The 19,758-nt window shown below is 57.3% G+C and overlaps 2 protein-coding genes across 2 annotated transcripts in view; both read left to right on the top strand.

Moving 5' to 3' along the window:
* LOC114011973 (hydrocephalus-inducing protein-like) overlaps window positions 1-1,654 on the top strand; it is a 94,206-nt gene extending 92,552 nt beyond the window's left edge. The window contains exon 25 of the mRNA XM_055819072.1: window positions 1,365-1,654. Within this exon, the coding sequence (XP_055675047.1) occupies window positions 1,365-1,622 (258 nt within the window). The 3' untranslated portion in view covers window positions 1,623-1,654. The remainder of the gene's footprint in view (window positions 1-1,364) is intronic.
* Window positions 1,655-1,985: 331 nt separating this feature from the next.
* Window positions 1,986-19,758, top strand: part of LOC129785712 (hydrocephalus-inducing protein-like) — a 32,607-nt gene continuing 14,834 nt past the window's right edge. Inside the window, exons 1-21 of the mRNA XM_055819008.1 lie at window positions 1,986-2,003; window positions 2,125-2,334; window positions 3,206-3,343; window positions 5,009-5,186; window positions 5,710-5,840; window positions 6,571-6,704; window positions 7,708-7,844; window positions 8,682-8,809; window positions 8,895-9,083; window positions 9,485-9,634; window positions 10,709-10,948; window positions 11,225-11,393; window positions 12,543-12,713; window positions 13,339-13,512; window positions 14,653-14,861; window positions 15,282-15,434; window positions 15,751-15,934; window positions 16,421-16,562; window positions 17,427-17,586; window positions 18,340-18,966; window positions 19,460-19,672. Coding sequence (XP_055674983.1) covers window positions 1,986-2,003; window positions 2,125-2,334; window positions 3,206-3,343; window positions 5,009-5,186; window positions 5,710-5,840; window positions 6,571-6,704; window positions 7,708-7,844; window positions 8,682-8,809; window positions 8,895-9,083; window positions 9,485-9,634; window positions 10,709-10,948; window positions 11,225-11,393; window positions 12,543-12,713; window positions 13,339-13,512; window positions 14,653-14,861; window positions 15,282-15,434; window positions 15,751-15,934; window positions 16,421-16,562; window positions 17,427-17,586; window positions 18,340-18,966; window positions 19,460-19,672 — 3,855 coding nt within the window. The remainder of the gene's footprint in view (window positions 2,004-2,124; window positions 2,335-3,205; window positions 3,344-5,008; window positions 5,187-5,709; window positions 5,841-6,570; window positions 6,705-7,707; window positions 7,845-8,681; window positions 8,810-8,894; window positions 9,084-9,484; window positions 9,635-10,708; window positions 10,949-11,224; window positions 11,394-12,542; window positions 12,714-13,338; window positions 13,513-14,652; window positions 14,862-15,281; window positions 15,435-15,750; window positions 15,935-16,420; window positions 16,563-17,426; window positions 17,587-18,339; window positions 18,967-19,459; window positions 19,673-19,758) is intronic.

Here is a 19,758-nt window from a genome sequence, read left to right as displayed (position 1 = left end):
GTCGCGTGGGACAGAGGCTGCTCCTGGGGCAATAAAAAAGGATATAGGAGAGCACAGGAGGTTCTGGAAGTGCCAGAGTTGGTGTTAAGTTCAAGGAGGGGGGTCGCACCTGCTGACATCTAAATATCAGTGGTTTTAATGTTGTAGCTCTGCACGTGTTTTCTGAATCAGGAAAAAGGATACCTGGTAGGCATAAAGAATCGCGCGGCTGAATGTTTTCAGATAGAAGCATGAAATCATTTTTGTGCCCTGCTTTGTTGCCATGTATGCACAGATAAAGCAGGGAAATTCAAGGGGATATGACTAGGTAGGATCCAAAATCGCTTCAAAGGATACATCTGAGTTGCAGCGTTGTCTTCTGCTTGTGTCACTGTATCATGGCAATGTCCATGTAGCCTTCCTGGGGAGGTGGGAGACCATAAGCGTGGGAAGGATGTGGGTTAGCGTCTTTGGGCATATGCCCTTGGCAAAGCTTTGCAGGCTGGAAGATGTGGAGACAACAGAAAGAGCACTGAGACGTGAGAAGGCTCAGCCCTCCCCAGTGCTTTATCTCCTTGGGGAGATGTAGCCTCTGGTTAGGCCTGAGGATGTGCTGTACATACCCTGCCCATGTCAGAGCCCCAGCGCAAAGCCCTCCTTCGTGTTACCGAAGCAGCAGGTATTCTTAAACTTCAAGAGCAATCACAAAGCCCTTGCTTATAAATAGGGGTCAGAAGCCCAGGGATGAGGTTCCATTTAAAGGATGGCACCTCTGAGGTTAAACACCAGCCCTCAGCTGCTGCAAGGCAGAAAAACATCTCAGCTGCCTTTTTCAGGATGGTGTTATTCAAGAGAAATGGCGATCCTCAGCCCTCCAGCACTGACGAGTGCACAAGGGGAAAGCTAAGCACCACCTGAAATGGGACAGCTGTGCCAAGGACTTCTGAAGTCCTTATTTCCCATTTTTGACACTTCTCGCTTGCAGCTGCATTCCTATTGTTGTCATGGAGAACCTGAGCTGTCCAGGGGTGGGGTGTTTGGTGCGTTTCTTGGGCAGGAGTGAGCAAAGCTGGGGTGGCATGAGGGTGCAACATGCCCTCGAGGTCCCTGCCAGGACAGGGTGCTGGGCACACCCCGCTTCCTCGTGCAAGCCGGTGGGTCCGAGCCCGCCTGCCGGTGTGACACGGGCTCCACCTGCACCTCGTGTCTCATCCACACGGGTCTTGGACCCACACTCGGCTAATGGCACAGGCGTCCCCGTACTTGGTGTGTGCCTGTGTCCCATCTTAGCTGCTCTTGGCTCGATGAGGCGGTGGAGCCTGCAGCACAGTGATCCCCCTCAGCCCAGCCAGCTGCCTCCTGTAGCCCATGGTGCTTGTTTCCAGCTGCTGCCGTCCGCTGCTGTGGAGCTGGAAAGTCGGAGGCCGGTGAGGAGCCAGGAAAGGATGCGGTTTGTGGAGGTGGAGCCCCTCCCCTCGGGACCGGAGGAGGTAAGTGGGCATCTGTCTCACTTCCCCGTTCCCAGTGTGGCAAGCAGTTACGTAGCCCCCGCTGCCACTGGTGGCCCTCGGTGCTGCTCACGGAGTGGCCTCGCATCCCTCCCAGCACGTTGCGCAGCGCTGCTGAAGCAACCGGCCATGTAGGGCTGACCGAGGGTCCTGCCTGTGCAGCGCCTGTGGAGGGTGTATTCATCTTGTTGCTCATCAGGTGCTCGGTAGGAAATTTTTGCAGTAGCTTTTGCGAGAGCAGTGTGCGGGTCGGAGAGAGAGTGAAAAGTATCAGGAGTCAGACAAGCTGGGCTGGAGTCCACCCCCAGCTCCAAGGGCTCTCATCTTCAAGTCTCGTGTTTTTCTGAAGGCAGTAAAAAGTGTTTCTAAAGGCAAGTTCTGCAGCTGAGAGAATGTCTTGCTGCCAGGAGACATCCCAAATTAATTTAGTGTATTAATACATGAATTAGTATGGGAGAAGATTTTTCCCAGGGTCTCTCCCACCGGTAAGTGGAATGGATGCAGAACGAGATTAGGGTGATCTCGCCTGTGATGAAGAGGCCCCTCCAGCCACATCTGTACTTTGCTCCAAGCTACGGCTGCTCTTCTGCATCCATTTCCACGCTCAACATCTCGATCTCTCCTCCCCTGCCTCCAGGTTTTTGATGTCCTGCCACTGTACGGCGTGCTGCCGCCGGGCAAGAGCCAGCGCGTCACATTCACCTTCGTTGGCCGCACAAACATTGCTGCCCGTGTCACGGCGCTGTGCAGTGTGGAGGGAGGCCCGACCTACGAGATTGCGCTGAGTGGGGAGGCTTCGCTCATCAACTACTTCCTTGACATGACGGAGATCGACTGCGGGCTGCAGGTACCGCACACTTCTCTTGGCAGAGGTCCTTGTCTTGGAACTGTCGCCGGCGCGTTGCTGCCCACCGAGGTCTAGGGCGCTCTTCCCTTCCCAGCTACTCTGTTGGCTCTGTCGCTTGGAAGTACTGCCTTTGGGTGATACGTTCTGCATCAGAGTTGTTTTTTAATGGCCATCTCTACCCCCCAATAGTTGGGATTTCCTCCTCTTCAGGTAACGAGCGCTGCCTCCCGGGACAGGCAGGGACCCCGTGGTGATCTCCAAAGGGACATGTCCCCAGGACCCTCATCCGCCCATCTGTTCCTAAAGCCTGAGGTCCAAGGAGATGCTTTCTTTTAATGCTCTTGATTAATCAACAAAATAAACCAGGGAGGAAGTTAACTTGGGCTTCCAGTCACTGCAGCTGGAGAGAATGTCCCAGAACAATCAGCACTTCTTTTCAGTTAAAATCCCCACAGACCCTTCCAGCTGTTGGCCCTGTTTGGCTGTTGCCCTGTCTGTCTCTACTTTTGCTTCTGTTTTGCTTGCAAATACTTGTATGCAGGTGCCTCTTATTCTGAAATGCCTCGATGCCTCCTCTTTTGTTTCAGCTGGCTGTTAGGTGACACCTTAAAGAGCAGGGGGCTTGTATCCCCTGGTTTATTTATTACTGCACCTCTATGTGCTGCCGTCAATAGTGTTCCTGCATAGGGCTAAGGGGTACCCTGTGGCTGGGGGTTGCCCAGGTTAACCCAGGACACCGCAGTGCCTGTACCTCCTCTGCGCTCCCTGCTTCTGCGCTGTGTTCATGTGCTTTCAAGCCAGGGAAAAGGGAAGGAGACTCCCAGCAGCAGACCTGCGTCTGTAACTTCCCGCTCCTCTGTCTTCTCTCCAGCTGTTTAACAAAGTCAGGGAAGCGGAGGTCACCCTGCAGAACAGAGGGAAGATGGGATTCACCTACGTGGTGCTCGGCTCCAGCGCAGCTGCTGAGGACAGCCCTCCGCTCGGCGTGCCCCTGGCCGTGCCCAGCACGGTGAGTAGCACGAGTGATTCACCCTGGCCAGGCTGCCCAGGAGAGGGTTATAGGGAAAAAAGGTGCTGGGCCGGGTGGAAAAAAAGAAAAGGAAGACAGAGCCACAAAACCAGCATGGAGAGCCAGGGCTGTAAGCAACTGCTGCTGGGTGGCAGAGAAGGTCGAGCAAGCGCGGTCCTACTAGAGCCCCTTCATGGCCTTTGCTGGTGGGTGGCTCTGGCATCCTGCAGCAGCCGCCGGCGGGAGGCACGAGGGCTTCGGTAGCTCTTTGGACCCTGAGTGCTGAGCTCTGTGGTTGTGCCAACAGTGGAGCCAGATGGTGCAGGCTCTTGTGAGGGTCACCTTCCCCAGGTTGTGTGGTCAAGCAGGACGTACTCCCTGTCCCTGCCTGTAAGAAACCCCACCTGCCCCCTGCCAGCACTAAGCAGGACTGAAATACTGTCTTGCCTGGGCATGAAGCTGCTCTGCCAGAAATTTTAGCAGCCCCTGTATTGGTCCCTCCTCCAGCTTTGCTGCTTTGCAGCAGTTTTGTGGGGCAGCGAGGGGGTCAGGGAGGATCGGGGCTGGAACAGCCAGGAGAGGAGTTTGCAGCATCCCGGTGCCCCAGCTTCTTAGTCCCGCGTGGATGTCTTTGAGCTGAAGCAGCGTTCCTATCTTTGTCCCTTTTTGCAAGGGGAAGAGGAAGCCAAATGGCTTTCACATTGTTTTCGTGCCCGTCTCCTACAAGGGATGACACACTGATGCCCTCTTCCCGCGGGCTTCCGAAGACGCAGCTCTGCTTGGACCCGTGCAGCCAGCTGCTGCAGCAGCAGCGTGGGTGCTGGCAGCTTGGCAGGGCTCACCTTTGCTGCAGCTGCGCTGTGCGCTGGAGTACGGGCTCAGGGGACCAAGTGGCAGGAGCTGTCCCACTCAGCGGCTTCCCCTGCAGCGTGCAGGGGAGCGGGGAGCCGAGGGTCCAACCCAGCGTGCAGAGGGCGAGCCAAAGGCGTCTGCGTCTGTGCCCGGTCACCCAGAGCCGTGCTGCTGTCTGCTTCCATTTGCTCTCGATCTGGCTGGCGTGAGCCCAGCCTGAGGCTTGAGAGCCTTTCTGGAAGCCCAGAGAGGAGATGTCCTTCCCAGCAACACCTTCTTCCCTAGAATTTGTCCTAGTCTGCCCCTACATTTCCAGAGATGTATGTTTGCAGGTCACCGTGAGTCTGGATGGGCTCACGCACCCCTGGTGTAACCACGCAGGCAGGAGATGTTTGGTTGGGATGATGAATGAGTCAGGGAACCACTGACGTGCAGTGTGAGGAGCTGCTGGCCCTGCTGAGGGCACGGGCCTTAGCTCGTCTTCCACAGCAGCTGGTAAAAGAGCTTTTCTTTATTCAGTCTGGCTCTTGCTAGCAGAGGGTAAGCGCTGTGAGCAGCAGAGCTGCGCTCCTGCTGAGCAAAGGGCGGTCTGTGCTGTGGGAATGCAGCCTTACGAGCCCTCTGAAGGACGTACTGCACCCTGGTGTAGGAGACTCGAGCTTTTAGGATACGAGAAAGCCAGAAGGCCATGTTGTCTGACGTTTTCTTCCATAGGAGAAGTTGTTTTCTCTTCTCAGTGTGTCTGTCACCTGAGCCGTCCCCCCACCAAACGCTCTTTGGTGCATTCCCTCTCTTGTCTCCCGTGCCCTGCAGGGTTACATTGGACCTGGCAAGGAGCAAGTGCTCAAAGTCTGTTACCTGCCAGGAGTGCCTGGAGTCTTCTGCAGGGCTTTGCAGATTCAAGTGGGTCACCTGGAACCAGCAAGTGTCACCCTGAGAGGAGAAGGGACCCTTCCCAGGATCTGCTTGGACCTGCCCAGGAACATCAGCGGTGAGCGCTGCCTCTCTGCTCCGCAGGAAGGTCCCCTGGCTTTTTCCCCATGTCATATGCCCACAGGGCAGCAGCTCACACCCACCTCCACTGAGCCTGGAGGTTTCAGGGCTGTCAGAGCAACACTCAGCCCTCAGGTTGCTTCCCGAGTCTCTAGTAGGTGAGCCCATGTGGGCTTTGCCCCAGGAACCACCCTGCAGAGCTTGCCAGCATATCTGTCGGAGGCCTGGGAAGGTGGCGGCTGGGCAGAAAAGCTTGGGGAAGCTGTAACGCGGGCTGGCAGGGATGTTGGCAGGGTTGGATTTGCCATCGCGTTGCAGGGGAAGGGATGCTCCTCTGTAGGGGGGAAGGTGGGTGGTAGTGAACATCAGGATTCAGAGAGGAGCAGCAGCATCCACTTCCCATAGAATGCTCAGGGAGTTTGTTTCTGGGAGAGGCCAGCATCAGGGGAGTGGGGCTTCCCAGCTTAAGTGGGATTGGCACGGCGTCCACGCTTCTATTTGTGGATCTTTTCTTCCTCCAGGAAATGCAAAATATGAGAAGGTCCTCAAAGAGGCCAAAGAAAAGATGGCAAAGGACAGCCAGAGAGCTGAAGCAGTTGCTTTGGGGGAGGCTGTGGCCGCGGAGCCACCCAGGGACGATGCGGACACCGCGGTGAGAAGCCCCATTTGGCATGTGCCACCCTGCCCCTGTGTCACTCGAGCCCTGGGCACCCCGCAGCAGGCTTCCTGGGGCCCTGCTGGCACTTGGGACCTCCCTGCCCGCACCTGGCCACGACCATGTGTCAGCTCAGCATTGCTCCAGGGGCTGTCCAGCTCTGGCTGTTGTCCCTCCAGCAGATGCACCAGCTCCCCGACTGCCTCAGGGAGAGCTCCTGAAGGCCGTGCTCAAGTGACTGAGTTCCTGGCACTTTGAAGGAGCTGCGGGTCATGGCTGAGGGGTTTGTTGCTCACGACCCAGCTTACCAGCAGCAGCCTGACTGCGCCCTGGGGCTGTGCTGTCAGCGGTCATCTCCAAGAGGCATCAGCTTTCTCATCAGCTTTCTCGTGGTTCCCTTTCCAAGAGAGCTTCTGTCCAAGCTGCTCTGGCACTGGTTGGGGGCAGGCAAATACTCGGAGCTCTGGAAGGTTCCTGGCCTGTCTGTCTGTCTGTCTGGCCAGATCAGCTTTTATGACAGTGACTGGGCAGGCGAAGGTGCTGGAGTTCATTTCCCTTGAGATAAGGCCTTGACTAAGGGAGCAGGAGGTGTCACAGACGCTGAGCAGCGAGGCAGAGGGACTCCATCGCCCCTCTCGACAAGATCAGGGTGGGATCCTCTCTCAGAGACAAGCCTGTGCCTTGGGCAGGACCTTTGCTAAGCAGCCGCTCTCTTTCCTTTCCTCAGTGGGACACGCAGCTGCAGCTGCAGATGGAGCAGTTGCTGATAGAGGAACATGCCCTGGAGCAGCAGAAAGCTCTCAGCTCCGGTCCCCCAGAGGAAGCGGCCTTTGACCAGCATGCTCGTCAGAGGCTTCTCAAGTTAGTAGAGACTCCAGGTGCCCCGAGGGTGACACCCAGCAGTGCACCCCTGCTCCCGAGAGCTCCTGGTGTCTGCAGAGCTGGCAGTAGCTGGGCACTGCAGAAAGGGTCTGACCCTGGTAGCTTTGACGTGCTCCCTGTGAGCAGCCGAGTGTCCTCACTTCATAGTGCCACCCTGGGGTGCTCAGCTCCCCACAGATGCTGGGTTCTGCTCTTAGTGCTGAGGGGGTCCAGTGCAGACCATCCAGCCCCTCCAGACAGCACAGACACCGTCCCTGCTGACCAGCTCTGAAAGGGGCAGCTCAAAGCTGGCATCTTTGTTCCAACTGACAGGCCACGCTAAGCAAAGCCAGCAGGGAATCGCACGGGCTGAGAAACCCTAAAGCAGGGGGTGTAGATGCTGGTGGGACCGTAGGGCTTGCCTGGGTGACTTGGTCCTTCCCTCTGCTCCTTCCTGATGAGGCAGGGGCATGGTAGGCTCCAGTTCAGGAAGAAAATGCTCTGCAAAACAGACCACTTATGCGCTTTCCCGAGTGGGATTGCTCTGGAGAAGGAGCTGCCCTTGAACGCTGTAGGTGTCGATTCCTGCCTTTCCCGGGGCTGCTCTGGGGACAGACCTGGCTGCAGAGCAGGGAAGATTGCCTGTGCAGGCAAATCTCATTGCAAGGTCCTGAAGCGATTTCAGGCTTGGGCTGTACACCAGGTTAGCAGTTCCACTGAGGCCAGTGGAGGTCTGGTGGACTTAGCCACAGTGGATCTTTGTAGCCGAGGAGCTGCGACCAGTTAAACACAATTTTATGTTGAGGTCCCGTTGGTAGCTGATAAAACCTAGGACCTGCACCCTCCGTGACTTACCAAAGTGTTACTACCAGGTGGTCAGGCCTTGGCTTTCACAGGCTTGAGCTGGGTTTTTACAGCAGCAAATACCCACTTTATTTGTGTCTTCTGTCCACCTGGAAATGTAGCCGGGCTGTGGTTTAAGGAATGTCTCTATTCCTTTCAGAGTTCAGCTGCCTGAGTACATCCTGGACTTTGGCTGCGTCGTTCCTGGTACCGTCCGCACGCACCTCGTGAAGATCACCAACCCCGGGCGGTTGCCTGTGTCCTTCCTCGCCGATAGACGTGTCTTGTGTGGCACAGGTAACCAGTGCTGGAGGGACTTCCCGTGGGCTTGACAGATGAGCTTAAGCCACTGGGTGTGTGGGGGTGTTGAGTGCCTGTTTGTATAGCTTTTTTCTTCCTGACTGCCCCCGCTCGGTGCTTTAGAGCCTGAATTCTCCTGGCCAGCAGTGCCCAGAGACCTGGTCTGCCTGGGACTGCCCTGACACCTCATTTCAGGGACTAGGTGGGCTGATCACCTTGGTCACCTCTCATCATCTTCTGCTCTTGGCTACCATGAGTGACAGCCGAGGTTTTGTGCTCTCTGTGGGCTTGTATTGCAAACGGACGGGACCCTTTGTGGTTTGGAAGTGCTTTGTTTAGACTTCATGATGTCATAGCCATCAGCTGAGCCTTTATTGAGAAAAGAGCCTGTGAGATCCTCTGGTGTATCAAAACAGGCTTCCACGACAGGCCCTGAGGCAAGGCTGTGTCCCATCAAACGGTGATTTGCTGTGTCTGAGGGGTGGTCAGGTGTCTTCTCTAAGTTGTTGTCCAGGGAACACCGCAGCATGGGGGAACCTTCCTTGGAAATTCTCCTTTGGGGAGGTCTGTGCCTCCTTCCCTGAGATGCCCAAGGAAGGAATTGCTGAAGCTCAGCTGATGGGTTTCATTTTTACCATGTGGACCTTAGATTCTGGCTGTGAAAACGCTTTCTCCTTGGGTGGTGACAAGGGAGAAAGAGCAGCAGGCTTCTCCGGGGATACAAGGGGGTCTTTCACAGAGCTGCCAGCCAGGACACCCGCGTGGCCTTAACATGCTTGTGACACACAAGCGGCATGAGATGTATCTCAGCTGCTTTATTTTCATCTGTTCAAGGTTTCAGCGTGGATCTGGACCATCTGAAGTGCCTGCCCTGCTGCAAGACGAAGACGTTCAGAGTGCGCTTTGACCCACAAAGCGCCAACCTGCCACTGGGAGAGGTGGATGTGCTCCTGCCCATCAAGGTACCACCTATTGGGGCAGGCAGCAGGCTGGACACAGCCGCAGATGTCACCTGGTCTCTCAGCTGGATGTTCTGTCCTTCACTAGGTAGCAGGTGGCCCCACGTTCCATGTCCGCCTCCGTGCCGACGTGACTGTGCCGTCCCTCTGCCTCTCCAGGGACAGGCTGGAGTTCTCCGCTGTCCAGTGTGGGCAGTGCCGGGAAGAAACTGTCCAGCTCCACAATCAGCTCCAGGTCCCCTGTCAATGGTTCGTCACCGTGCACGAGCCTGTTAAGGTAAAGCACAGACAACGTGTGACACGTAACTTCTTGGTTGGGTTTTCTTTGCCTCTCTTGCTCTTTCTGCCCCCGTGGCTGCCTGGGTGCTTGGGCTACAGCTGGGCTGAGGAAGCTTCTGAGGGTACGGAGCAAGGCTGCTTCGCCTGGACCTGTTCATTAGCTGATGCTTCACTTCTCTGCCATCTTCACCCATTCCTCCTCCTCTGAGGACAGTGCCTCCCCATCTGCCTGCCCTGCCTACACATCTTTGCTCCCGTTTATGGTGCCACCAGGTTATGGTGGCCATGTCTGGTTTGGACGTGGGTGCTCTCCGCACCGTGACAGTATCTCAGAGCACAGCAGGAACCAAGAGTCTGTCCCCACAAAGGCCACCTCACACGACTGGTTTCTGTGCCCAGGTGGACAAATGCTTGCCAGCGAGCATGCGTCGGAAGCTGCTGCAGGAGTTGGAAGCCAAGCCCCGTGTCTTTGAGGCACTGCCCTCGGCCGGAACCCTCGCTCCCGGACAGCGATGCAACATGCGAGTCAGGTTTTCACCCGTGGAAGAGGTGAGATTGGCAGGTGTCACCCCGCGGAGGTCTGGCAGGGCAGTGTGGAAATGAGAGCCCAGCGCAGGGGATGAGGTCTGGCCTCCGCATGGAGCTTTCTGCCAGCCCCGTACCCACTGTGCCCCAGTTTCCCCTGTAGCGCGCACTTCTGAGAAGCGCTTTGGAATCCCCACGGGGAGTTGCACAGGGAGCATCCAGGCTCGGCGGTGTGGCTCCCTCTCGGCACGTGGAGGAATCCACCTGTTTCCCCTCATCTTCCACCTGGTGTGGGCATATCTGCAGGCTGCAACGCCCCGGCGCAGAGCAGCTGGCATGCTCGCAGGGGACAACCCTGGAGGGGCCAACCTGGGCTAATCCTGCTGCCGGTACCAGCAGACAAAACAGCCGCCAGACACCTTTCTGGGCACGGCGGGAATGTCACCTGTAGCGGTACGCTGCCAGCAGTCCCTGTGGCTCTGGCCCAACCTGCCTGCGTGTTCCCACACGGTCTGGGAGTCAGCTTAAGCGATGGAGCATTCCCAAAGGCAGTTTGCATGTGGCCACAGTGACTTGGAAGCTGGCAGTGTGTGACAGCATGGACACAAGTGCTTCCATGCCTGGGAACAGTCCCAGGGATGGTATAATTGCTAGCTGGGATGCAACCAGCTTGTGTTGGGCTTTGGCCAGAGCCAAACGCTGAGCAGAGAAGATGACCCTTATTTCTAGCCAGCGGGAGCTCATCTGCCTCTTGCGTGGCTGGTGTTTGCCTGATGCAGCAGTGCCACAGCTGTGTCTGGGCAGCGTAACCCCGAGGACCTTTCTCATGAGCACTGCGCTCCCTTGTGACTGGGTGAAAACGTGTGACAAGACTGTTTCAGATCTGACACCAAACAGCCAGTTACACCTCACCCAGGATCCATCCCAGTTACCCGGAGCCAGCATGCAGGTGCTGCAGCCTCTGCTATAATTAAATACCTGTTTTCCATTCACCTTAGAGGTACCGATGACACCGCTGACCTTGGGGCAAGGGTTGAATTCCAGGCCCTTGTCACCTGGGACTTCGTGCAGGACCTTTCTGTGCTTCTCTCTTTTCAGAAGTCCTACAGAAGGAGGCTGAAGATTAACATTTGCCAGAGCAGCCAGCACCTCCAGCTGCAGGTCTCGGGACAAGGTCTGGAGCCGCAGCTGGAGTTCAGCCCCCCAGTGCTTGAGCTGGGACCAGTGCTGCCATACAGCCATGGGGCGGAGGGGACAGTGGTGGTGAAGAACCCGTGCGAGTTTCCCATCGAGTTTTACTCGCTGGAGTTTGACCAGCAGTACCTTGAGGAGGAGCAGGTGAGCGGGAAGGTCTGGTCCCCGTGTGCGTGCTGCCGTAGCTTCACAGCGCTGTGGTGGCATTCCCGGGCTTGCGCCAGGGAGATGGAGGCAGTCCCCAGGGCACAGCCTGGCGGCACTTGAGGGGCAGCCAGCTCTGCTGCCAGGCCGAGGGGGGTGCTTGGGTAGTCCGTGTTGGGAGGAAGGCATGAGGGAGAAAGATCGGTTGGCTGGGCAGTGTGTTCGTGTGGTCAAGAAACCCCTCCTGTATGTGGTTTCTCTTCCCTCCGCACACAGGTCCTGCGCATGCTGAAGGACTACGACAGCCGCAACACCTTGTTGCTGCCTTTGCGTTGCCCGGGTGAGAAGCTGCCCCCAGAGGTGCTGGAGTACTCTCAGGACCAGAAGAAGCTGCAGGATGATCAAGCAAAGCCCAAGACTGGGGACCCAGCGGACCAGGACAAGGGTGAGGGTTTGGCATGGTCTGTCCTGAGTGTGGACACTGCAGGGAGTCCAGGCTGCGTACCCTGAGTTCTCCATGACCTCATTCTCCACGGAAAGCCCGTGCTTTTAGCAGCCGCCTGTTCCCCAGCTTGGTGGAGGAATTGCCAGGTGAAAACCTGTGGCTTGTGAGACGCATCCTCTTGCAGCCCTGAGTGCAGCTAAAGCAAGCTCATATCTTACTGCCACACACTGGGGAAATCTTCAGGGTGTCCCCTTGTGTCCCTCAGCCGCAAAGAGCAGGCTCAGATGAGTTCTTCAGCCTGTAGGACCAAGTCTAATCTAACGAGCTGGTTTAGATTTGTTCCTTCGCGGCAACACAAGCACAAGCTCAGAATACCCCTGGACATGCTCCTCGGTGCCTTGGGAGTCTCCCTCCTTAGGAGATTTTTGCTTTTGCTTGTGGCCCTGCAAAGTGGGAATGGCCAAGAGCAGGTTGCCATTCCTTCCCCACGTCCTTCCTCCTCGGCCAGCTCTGAAGGTGCCTGGCACCTGTCAGATGGGGGCAGAAAGCACTCCGCTGGGGTTGTTTGCAGCACCTCACCCCGTAGCTCGGTCGTTCCCCCCTCCCTTTTCGATGAAAGCCAGTCCAACAGGGTGAATTCAGAATCCGAATGTGGGGAAGAGGAGGAGGAAGGTGTTAAGGAAAGACGCGGGACGGCTGGTAACCTGAAACTCTTCACCTATTTTGTCCATTGTGGCAAAAGGGCCCCAGCGGTGGACTTCAGTGCCACCTCCATTGCTTCACTGCAGCCTGGTGCCATCTCCCTCGGGACTGTCCCCAATGCCCAGTTGCACCTGTCACCCCCCTTAGGCACCAGGACCCGGGACCAAACTCCCATGAGGACCGTGGGGAGGGTTCATGGAAGATGTGGCCCAGGCCTTTTGGGTGTTGCCAGATGCTCTTTCCTCCTCCTGCCACCCCACTTACTGTGCTCTGAACAGGCCCCTTCACCAGCAGCTGGATCTGCGCGAGCCTCGAGGACAGGCACGATGAGATCTGGGCTGTGACATTGCTTTCAGCAGTCTCCTCTCCCAGGATCTGAGGGGATGGGGAGGGCGATCAGGGTCACAGGGAGGCAGGAGGCTGACTTTTCTACCTGGTTCTACACAGCAGAGCACCAGCAGAGCACCAGCAGCAGCAAGGAGGCTGCGGGAGAGCTGGCCGACAGCCCTGTCCATAGGGCCATCGCCCGCCACCGGGGCATCGATATCCCTGCAGAAGGGCGCACAGGCGGAAACCGCAGAGGGATCGTCATCATCGTCCATGGGGCACCTCGGACAGGTACGTGAGCTGTTGGCTGCAAGGAGAGCGGGAAGCAGGAGAGACTTATCCTGGTGGGCCGTGGTGCTTGGTCAGCCAGTTGAAGCGAAGTGAGGCAAGCCACAGCTCTGCTGGTCCGTGAAACAGTCCCCAGGCCTTTGCCTAGCTGGTGCCAGTGGTGTGGCTCATCTTGTGTCCGTATAGCTAGGCTCTTGTCCCCCCAGACGGGGTGGCCATGTCCCTCTTGCTGCATGGGACCACATTGCCTAGTGCCCGTGTTTCCTCATGGGAGCAGCCCCTAGCCCGTGCTGACCCCCAGACTGTGCCCAGCTGGCACCCACCAGCACAGGGTAGCGAACGGTGGTGGAGGGACAGGGCTCAAAACAATGTCCTGGCCCAGGGCTGAGGTCACACCACAAGGGACAAAGTCCTGGGCTGAACCGGAGGTGGAGGCGATCCACCTGCCTCTGGAGTTCAGCGCTTCTGACCGTGCTGAAGCTGCCTCCCTCGTGGTGTCCCCTAAAGGGACATGTGCTTTCTGACTGTCCTTGAAACCTGCAAAGCCTCTGGGGGGGCTTTCCAGAGCCTGTCCCTGAGAATGCTTCACCTGCAAATGTCACCAAGCCGCCTTCCTCTCTCTCTCAAGGAAAGACAGCGGCAGCGGTCGCTCTGTCCAAATATTACGGCGCTGCCTGCTTGTCCATCGACGCCGTGGTGACAGAAGCCATCTCTGACGGGAGCAGCGCGGCAGGGCTCCGTGCCCGGGAGCTGTGCGTCAGGGCTGCCGCTGAGCAGAGCCACAAGGAGACAGAGGATGAGGGTAAGGAGGAACACTGGGCGCAGAGTGGCGCTTTGGAAACCCACCACGGCCACCTGCTTCTGCTTGCTCCAGAGGAGTTTGGCAGCCCTTGGGTCTCTTGGGGAGCACGGGTGCAAGCGTGTAGAAATGCAGAGCCATTTCATAGCACAGCTCGGGTGATTAAGCAGCTCTGTTTTGAGGGGTCAGACAAAGGCATTTTTACTGCCTCTGGGCTTCTTGACACACGTCCCTTTTTCTGGGAGTGGTGAAGCACACCCGTACCTTTCTCAGAGCTTTATAAAAACACTTCCTCAGAGCTGAATCCAGCTTGCTCCCTGTGGCCATCAGGCAGAACTGCTGCCCACTTGAACAAGGAATAACCCTCTGAAGTGGCTCATTAAGCTCTAGGTGACTGACTGTGAGTGTGGCTTCACAGACATGAGAGGAAGGGAAGAATAACCTCCTGGAGGAGTTTTGGATGAGACGCACTGCAGATGAGCTCCACCCCCCCCCACCCCCCCCCCCATACTGACACTGTCAGGTTGCAGAGCTGGCGCGTGCTGTGCTGTGCTCCATGTGAGACTGGAGACTTTGGGGAAACTTTCTTGGGCAGTTGTTGCCCTGAGCTCTGCAGGGTGAGGCCAGACCCTGGCCTTGGCGGGGGACGTTTTGCATTGCTCAGCTTTGAACCTGGGTGGTTGGGAGCTGGTGGAAGGGAAAAGGCTCTGGGTGCCGGGTGGGGTTATTCCAGGCAGAGGGTTTAGCTTCCGTGGAGATGGGTGATGCCGCTGGGGCAGGGCTGCCCGTTACAGTCTCCACGGGAGAAGGCAGGATGGGTGCAAGGCAGGAAAATGATGGTGCTGGGGGACGAATCTTTGGCTTGATCCGTAGGGGAGCTGCTGTGCAAAGTGTCACCTGTGTGCATGTTTATTAAGGAGGGACACAGGGCCGTGCACGACAAACTCTCTGGCTTTTCCGTCCTCTCTCAGCTTTATCGTGCTAGTAAGGGAAGCAGGGCAGGAGCTGCTTCTGGAGAGCAGCGCTGCTAGTGCCCAGCAGGCTGGGGGACAAGTGCTGTGTCCCTGCCAGGGGTGGAAGGTGCCCGCTTGCTCCCCGCAGCACCCATCGCCAGCCCCGCTGAGCCATCTGTCCCCTCTGCAGGTCACAATGCAGATGTCTCTCTCAGCGTGCAGTGCCGCGCCAAGGCCGGGCACAGCTCAGCGCTGCGCCAGTCCAGCTCTGGGGAGGACGGCAGCCTGCAGTCCCCGAGTTCCCAAAGGCCGGTGAGCACTGCAGCAAGCAAGAGGAAGGCGGATGGCCGTGCATCCCAATCCCGGGAACAGCATCGAAGGGATTCGACAAGCTGCCAGGTGAAGCATGATCTGCGCTGGTTAATGCCTGGGTCCTTTCTGTTGCCTCTGAGAAGCAAAGGGGCTGCTTAGAGTGGGGGCTGGTGTGTGGGTGTGTGGTGCAGAGCGCCAGCTGGGCATGCTTGGGGTGGGAACAAACCCCTGTGCTCTGGCAGAAATCTCGACTGGGCCTCAACAGTTTGTTGGCAAAGTGCAGTCCTGGCTAATGTGGCCGCAGGCAGTGGGCAAAGCTGCGGGGTGCTGCGCTGGGGGCTTGCAAGCCACGGGATGTGTCCTCCAGGGTTGTCCCCTGGAGCTGCTGGCCTGCAGGGTTGGTTTGAGCCTCCCGCTAGTGGAAAACCCTGGCTGCAAGCCCAGCAGTTGGAACTGTTCAGGGGTTACCCAAGTGGTTTACTTTTCTTGTGGCGTTCAACATTGCAGGGCTCCTCCATTTCTCATCTCCACCCTCCCCTTCCCTGCGTCCCTGTGCAGCGACGGCTGAGCATCGGTGGCAGCACAGAGGGAGGGCTGGGCTGTCTGAGCTGCGTGCTGCCCGAGGACTTGCTGGTGGCCATCCTCTCCGAAAGGCTCCAGGTACGTGGGTGGGGTGGGGGCAGATGCTGCATTCCTGCTCCAGAGAGACAGGCAGCGGGACAGTTTGGAGAGGAGGCCTGTATCTGCTCTCGGAGGAGCCCCGAGCTGCACGCAGGGATCCTTGGGGGAAGCTGCAGATACCCCAAGGTGGCAGAACGTGGGGAAAGATCAGAGCTCGTCTGGGCTGATGCGCTGGACACAACGATGGCTGGTGTCCTTTGACATCTGCTGACAGTGGACATTTACTGACTGGCTGAGAGCCCCGTGTGTGCCACAGCTGGCTAGAAAAGCTGTTCCTTTTCAACTTTATTCGCAGCTGAGTGACTGCTACCAGGGCGTGGTGTTCGGTGGCCTGGAAACCCTCTTTGCGCACAACATGGCATCTGCTCTCCTCTGCCTGCTCAAAGCTGTCGGAAGTCGGCCTCACATCTACGTTGTGAACCTGTTCCAGGATTATGTGTCCTTTAAAGCCTGGGAGACATCTGCAAAAGAGCAGGAAGGTGAGACTTTCATCTCCACACCTCTCAAATCTTCCCTGTCAAGCACTCAGCCTTATCTGTGTGTATCTGGGTTACCAGCAGAGCTTGTAAGAAGTGGTCTTATTAATCCTTCCACCTTCTGCCTGGGCGTAGCCAGTGCTCAGCTCACAGTTGCTTAAAACGCAGCAGAGCAGAGCTGAGGCTGTGAAGACTTCCCTTGGTCTCTACCGTGAAAGCCTGGGCACAAGTGCCAGCTGTTGTGGCTCAGTACCGAAGCAGCAGCAGCAGCTGCCTGCCACGCTGGTGCGCAGGAGCCAGGCAAGGCGCGGGAACTCGCCGTGAACTGTTGACAGTTCAGGGGCTGATCTGAATTTTGGAGCAGGGCTGTGAGCTCCCCAGCATCTCCTGGCAGGATGATCGGCTGGCTCGGGACACAGCTGTGAATCCTGGCAGCTCACCCCCAACAGCAAGCTCTGCTAATGGTTTCTCCTCTGGTCTTGACTGAAGGGCGGGAGCAGGAAGAAGCTGCCCGCAGGGAGAGAGAACGTCTCTGGGAGATGGACGAGGATGAGTATGAAGCCCTCAGTGCGGAGCAGAAAATTCAGCTTCATAACAAGATACGCCAAGTCCAGCGCGAGAGGAGGCAGAGGTCTGTGCGCCTGTAACTCCCCAGGAGGGTGCCCCTGCAGGGTTTTCCTGCTCCAGAGACCTCGGTTGAGCTCGGAGGGGTCATGGAGCGAAGGCCCAAAAGTGTCTGTTCCAAGCGGGCAGTTCCACCCCCCAGGTTCCCAGCAGAGGAAGGCCCCTCCTCCCGGGAGAGAACATCTTCTCTCCAGCTGAGCGGGGAGCCCGCGGGTTTAGACGGTGGCTGCCGGGACCTGGGCTCTGGGCTTGCCTGGCCGCTGCTCTTAGAAGTGTCTCTAAGTTAATTATGTTGATTCTCATCTTCACCCCCTTCTTCCCCACACCAGAGGGGTTGTGGTGTGGCTTGGTGTGAGGCGCAGCCATGCTGGCTTGGTTTAGATACCAGTCCTGCCGTAGGGGAAGTCCTTGCTGATCTCCCAGGTTTTTCCTTCCTGAGCGACACTGGCCATAGAAGCCGGTGGCTCTTGGGCTCACCCTCAGCTGCAGCAGCAGGTCAGCCTGGGAGAAGCTCTGATCCAGCAGAGCAGCCCAGGAGGGGAGGCCGCAGGGGTTGAGGAGGATGCACAGGCTAAGTCTGAAACTGGGAGGGGGACCTGTTTAAAGCGAGCGTGTGTTTCCGCACTTCGTTCAGCCCAGGCTGACCTTATGAAGCAAGGCTGAGGTTTGGCTGGCCCTGGAGGTCCCCTCCCACCTCTCCTCACATGGGATATTCCCAGCCTCCCCAGGCTGAGGGAGGTCCACAGAGATGGCCTAACAGTTCTGCCTGGCCTCAGGGTCAGGGAATGAAGTGCAGGACCAGCTGGGATGGCGGCAAGCCCAGGCTTCTGGTGGTGACTCTCGGGCATGTTTTCTGTTTGGCTTGCTGAAGGGAGATGGAGCAGCTAGCTCGAGAGCTGGAGGAAAAGCGTCGGCAGGAGCTGGAACGCTTGAAGGAGGAAGAGCTGAAGAATTCTGAGCAGGGGAAGAGAAAGGCTGGAAAAGGCCAAGAGAATGCTTTGAGGAGGGAAAGCCGGCCTGGTGTCAGGCAGGTGCGTGGTTGTGTTTACAGAGATGACTGAAAGCCCTGGGGACCTTCCTACGGAGCTGCGCCGTGCCCCAGGGAGCCCCACGCAGTGCTGGGGACGAGCACCTGGCAGGAGCAACATGTGGGGCTGTGCTGGGAAACAACCACCGGGGTCTGATCGTGCTGCTGCTGCACCGGGGTGTCTTCCCATGGGTTTGCTGCTAGAGCTGCTCTACTAAGATCATGCCGCCTTTGAGTCCTGGCTTCATGTAACTCCACATACTGACTACTGAAGCCCTAGGTAGTTTTAGTCCAGCGTTTCTTCCCACTCTGCCTGTGACTTACACCTGTGAGCCATGATCTGTCTGGGATGTGGGGTCTTTTCCTACATGTCTGGCAGGAGATGCCCCCAGGCCTTAGGTATTCATTAGCAGGCAGACTCTGCAAAGAATCAGCCAGCCACAGGGATGCTCAGCGCACCAGAAATGAACCCAGAGGACTGCACGGGAGTAAGGAGGTGTCTTAAGTTCTCTGCTTGGGTTGGGAACCTGTTCTGTTCCTCAGCTGGTTTGCAGGACTCCTCATCAGTCTGACACTGAAGAGTTTGGTTTGTTGAGCTAAACCGGGTACCAGCTATGTTCTGAACTGGGGTTTGTAGGGTGCCTAGCACAGGTCTCGAAGGAGGTTTGGGGTGCTACTGTAAAGATCATTGGTGTCCTACAGCACTTGAGCCAGTGCTTTGAAATGCTCACTGCTTTTTTCTGCTCTTCCTGCCCAGGGCATGAACAGTCCCACCAGCAACACCAACACATCTAGCAGCGACAGGTCGGAGGTCGCCAAGGGGGCGGTCAAGACACGATCTGTAAGGAAGCACCCGGGCTCTGTTGCACGTTGCACAAAGGAAGATGAGCAAAAGCAGAGCAAGGTCACCCTGATGGATGCCCACCTGGCAGCAGCTGCATGCCCCACAGACCTGGAAGAGGGCGAAACCAAAAATGAGGCCCAGAGTGACAGCGAGAACTTGGCCCTGAGGTTTAATATCTACAAGATGTCGCAGAAGGATGTTGCGCATATTTTGTCATCCTGGGACAGGGTTCAGGGTATCCTGCTGTTCCCCCTGAGCCACGAGGACGCATGGCACCCAGCAGAAGAGCAGCCCCAGCACGCATCCAGCCCCAGGAGCCGGAGGGACAGAGAGGAGCATCAGGAAAGGCTGGAGAAAGAGCATCTGGCAAAACTGAAGGCTCTTGAGGATGCCAGAATACCTCAGCTGGAAGGGGAAGGTGCAAAAGTGTCAGCCAGAGGCCAGGGTGTCGGGGTGCCCTGCTTGGACATCCAGGTGCTGGGCTCAGAAGATGTGACTAGGAAGATCCTGGAGAGCAGCGAGCTGCCAGCGGCAGAGCAGGTAAAGCCCTGTGAGGCTCGGAGGCTGAGCCTGCCGTGCTCCTGGGCCCTGGTGCATCGTGTCCCACCAGGTGACAATGGCACAGAGCCTTGTCCAGGCCACCGATGATGTTCCACAGTGGCTCCACAGCAGCCCCATGGCTGGGGGAGGTTCTCACCATCCCTCAGGTGGGTGGGAAGCAGGAGTGCTGTCTGTACAAGCATCCCGTCTGTTCAGAGAATTTCCCAGCCTGGAAATCATTGCAAATGGTCCCAGGGCAGGGCAGCTCAGGTTTCCTTCAGCTGAGTCACTCCAGGGAGAAGTTTCTCTCTCTACGTCCCACTTGTAGGTCCTGGCACTGCTCTGGAGCCTGCCCACTCCACTGGGCATGAAGAAGCACTGTGCCCCATATAAAAAAAACCCCACCACATTGCCGAAAGCTCCGTGCCTTTAAGGAGTGAGCGTGAGGATGAAGGTGACAGGGGTACAAACAGGGTTTTCTCTTACGCTTTAGGTCCTGGATAGCCTTGGACTGGGTCCCTCCGGGCTTCCCATTCCCCCTACTGCTTTCTACTCCGTGATCCACTACCCGGCAGAGCGGACGGCCCCTGCAGCAGGAGAAGCCCTCAAGCACTTCGTCTTTGTTGTGCCAGAAGGCGCCACTGCAGAAGAAGACAAGAATGCTGCCCTAAGTCTCATGGATGCCCCCGTTGTGCCCGAAGTGAAGGTGCCAGGGCAGGAAGGGTGGGTGGGGAAGGATCACTGTGATGTCTGTAAGATGAGAATAACGGTTTAAAAAACCACCTCAAACCC

Source organism: Falco peregrinus, chromosome 14 (genome assembly GCF_023634155.1).
Source record: "Falco peregrinus isolate bFalPer1 chromosome 14, bFalPer1.pri, whole genome shotgun sequence".
Taxonomy (NCBI): Eukaryota; Metazoa; Chordata; class Aves; order Falconiformes; family Falconidae; genus Falco; species Falco peregrinus.
The sequence above is the reverse complement of the archived record's forward strand: the minus strand, read 5'-3'. Positions and strand labels throughout refer to the sequence as shown.